This window comes from Panthera uncia, assembly GCF_023721935.1.
Source record: "Panthera uncia isolate 11264 chromosome B2 unlocalized genomic scaffold, Puncia_PCG_1.0 HiC_scaffold_25, whole genome shotgun sequence".
Lineage (NCBI taxonomy): Eukaryota > Metazoa > Chordata > Mammalia > Carnivora > Felidae > Panthera > Panthera uncia.
In genome coordinates this window covers 10,988,388-10,991,377 of record NW_026057581.1, presented here as the reverse complement: position 1 = coordinate 10,991,377, position 2,990 = coordinate 10,988,388, and the positions used below count along the sequence as shown (strand labels likewise).

General features: G+C 43.2%; 1 protein-coding gene across 2 annotated transcripts in view; it reads left to right on the top strand.

The window, feature by feature from the left end:
• The window catches only part of CAP2 (cyclase associated actin cytoskeleton regulatory protein 2), a 154,370-nt gene extending 151,645 nt beyond the window's left edge, over positions 1–2,725 (top strand). For both annotated transcript variants that reach the window (XM_049655011.1, XM_049655010.1), the window contains exon 13: positions 1,462–2,725. In XM_049655011.1, coding sequence (XP_049510968.1) covers positions 1,462–1,545 — 84 coding nt within the window. In that variant the 3' untranslated portion in view covers positions 1,546–2,725. The remainder of the gene's footprint in view (positions 1–1,461) is intronic.
• Positions 2,726–2,990: the final 265 nt, after the last annotated feature.

Here is a 2,990-nt window from a genome sequence, read left to right as displayed (position 1 = left end):
AGAGAGAGAGAGAGAGAGAGGGAGACACAGCAGAGAGAGAGAGAGAGAGAGGGAGACACAGCATCCGAAGCGGGCTCCAGGCTCCGAGCTGTCAGCACAGAGCCCGACGTGGGGCTCAAAGTAGCGAACCAGGAGATCATGACCTGGGCTGAAGTGAAGTGGGACACGGGAAAGACTGAGCCACCCAGGTGCCCTGGATCCTCTCCTGAAATGACCACAGAATCACTTTCTGGGGAAAAGAGAGATTCCAAACTACATTTGTTTTGGCTCTCCTGCATCCCCCCTCCATCCCCCACACATCTCTCTCTCTCTCTCTCTCTCTCTCTCTCTCTCTCTCTCTCTCGGGTGTATATTTCCCAGTGAGAAGAGATGGTGGCAGGATGCAGAGTAAGAAATTTATAACCTGAAGCACATTTTCCTATTTCATCAAAGGGTACACCCATAACACCGGGATAAAACCTTTCTACTCAGCGTGACTGGACATCAGCAGCTTCAGTGTCCCCTCGGAACTTGCTGGAAATACAGATGACCATTCTCTTCCCCAGATCTCCTGAATCAGAATCTGCATTTTTAAGTTTATTTGCGAGAGGGGGTGGGAGGGGCAGAGAGAGAGGGAGGGAGAGCGGGGGGAGGGGTGGAGACAAAGGGAGAGAGAGAGAACCCCAAGCAGGCTCCGAGCTGCCAACAGGAGCCCAACACAAGGCTCAAATTCACGAACTGTGATATCATGACCTTAGCTGAAACCAAGCCCAACGCTTAACCGACTGAGCCCCTCAGGGGCCCCAGAATCTGGGTTTGAACAGGACCCCCAGCTGATCCTGTGCAGGTTCGAGTTTGGTGGAGAGGCTGTCCACCGCTGGCCGCTCTGCTCACAGCAATATCATCTTAAGCCAGTTGCTTGACCTCCCAGACCTGTTTCCCATGGATGGCGTCTCAGTAACACCTCACTCACAGAGCTATCAGTTGACTGAGTCCATGTATACCTAGTACTTAGAAGAATGCCTCATTCTTAGGGGGTTCTAGGTTTCCCCCACACACACCCTTTTTTTTCAAATTTATTTATTTTGAGAGAGAGAGAGAGAGAGAGCATGAGCAGGGGAGGGGCAGAGAGAGAGGGGGGGGGGACAGAGGATCCGAAATAGGCTCTGCACTGTCAGCACAGAGCCTGATGCAGGGCTCGAACTCACGAACTGTGAGATCATGACCTGAGCCAAAGTCAGACTCTTAACTAACTGAGCCCCCCAGGCACCCCAGGAGGATCCAGCTTTAATCATGATGCTAGAATTGACTGACAGAACTGACACATAACTATCCGGGTCTCCACATGACACACAGGACCTCTCCACAACACACGCTTGGGTCCCCTAAAATGTCTTTGTCCATCATGCGACACTATTCAGGCTCCCATCTGTTTGCAGAAGAAAGCCCGGGTTCAAGTAACTTTGTTCTTCATTCTTCCAGAGAGAATTTCCTGTTCCAGAACAGTTCAAGACAGCCTGGGATGGATCCAAGTTGGTCACGGAACCTGCAGAAATTATGGGCTAACCTCCAGAGAGACTGAGCCCCCTGACCTGAACCCATCAAAAAAAGAAACAAAAGCAAAACAAAACAAAACAAAAAAAACCAAGCAGCATTGAAGACCTAGAAGTCGCAGGAACACCTACTGCTTTGGTTTTGGCTTCCAGCAGTTCTGTGTTCTAGAAACAGCATCATTTCTGGCATGCCTTCATGGGCATTTTGAAGTATTTAACGTTTCTTCATGATTTGCCTTTGTGTGTAATTTGAGTTCCACATGATGACTAGTGAGCATTACACATTTTAAGGGGGAGGGGAGAATTCTGTCCCCCTAATATCATGAACACAGTAGCTGATAGGTAAAAATACTGCATGATTCAATTTGACACTTCAGTTTAATTGCTAGTTGGAAAATAAAACCTTTGAGAATCTAAGATGTACATTTTTACCCTTGAGACAGTTTCAGTGTGATGCAGTAGTAATATGCTCTGAAAAGTTTGGACCTTTTTTCCCTCGTTTTTACCAAATGTTCACCTTTGTCAGCGTGGATACATTGTCAGCATGATACATATTTCAAGGCACTTTTTTTTTTTTTACAAAACGTAAGAAAATTCCATCCTAAAGACCATTATCCAGTTTCTTGCCCTTAGAAGACTTGTATTCTTTACAGTTACTAAAACTTAAAACTAGAAGTAATTTCTAATTTTTCTTAAAATATTCCTCTGCCATTGTCAAATGGGAAACTTTTACTTTTCTGCAGAAAGTTTTTTTTTTTTTTTATGCCAAACGATTGGTGGGAGGAGGCAGACAGATTACCTCACAATTTTGCTCAAAGATCAAGCTCATAAATTTTTTTGTTTCCCAGTGTTGAACCTGTTGAATGAATAATCAGATGCCTTGTAAAGTATGTCGTTAATGTTTTATTATAGACTTCCTTTTTCACTTTCCAGACTTCTAACCAGTCTCAAAACAATGAGAGTTACAAAGCCATAGATGTAACACTTCTTCCAAAACCTAAGAAATTGTGTGTTGGCTTGACTTGCTGCTCCTATTTTGTAGTATTGATAGAACATGCTTTTTCAGTACAAGAGAAACTAGCATATTCCTTTGTATCCTTTCAGTACACAGTGCTGAACAATCCACAACTTGTTGGATCAGTGTAATGAATTCTAGTATAATGCTTGCAGACCCAATACAAGCATATATATATTGTGCCTCCTACAGCCTTTGGGATACGTCGTTTCCGTTTTTTAAATATCTTCTATACCCATATAGTATTCAAATTACTAATGCTCATGTACCAAGGTTTTGCTATAAAAGTTTTGTTCATATGAATTACGTGGCTTTAGTAAATATCTTTTTTTTCAACTGTAAACTTATTCTGAAATAAAGTAAAATTCTAATTGTTTAAATCCTGTGATGAATTCTGCATGTTAAAATTATTATTTTCCACTTTGATTTGCCCCTTGCTCGTA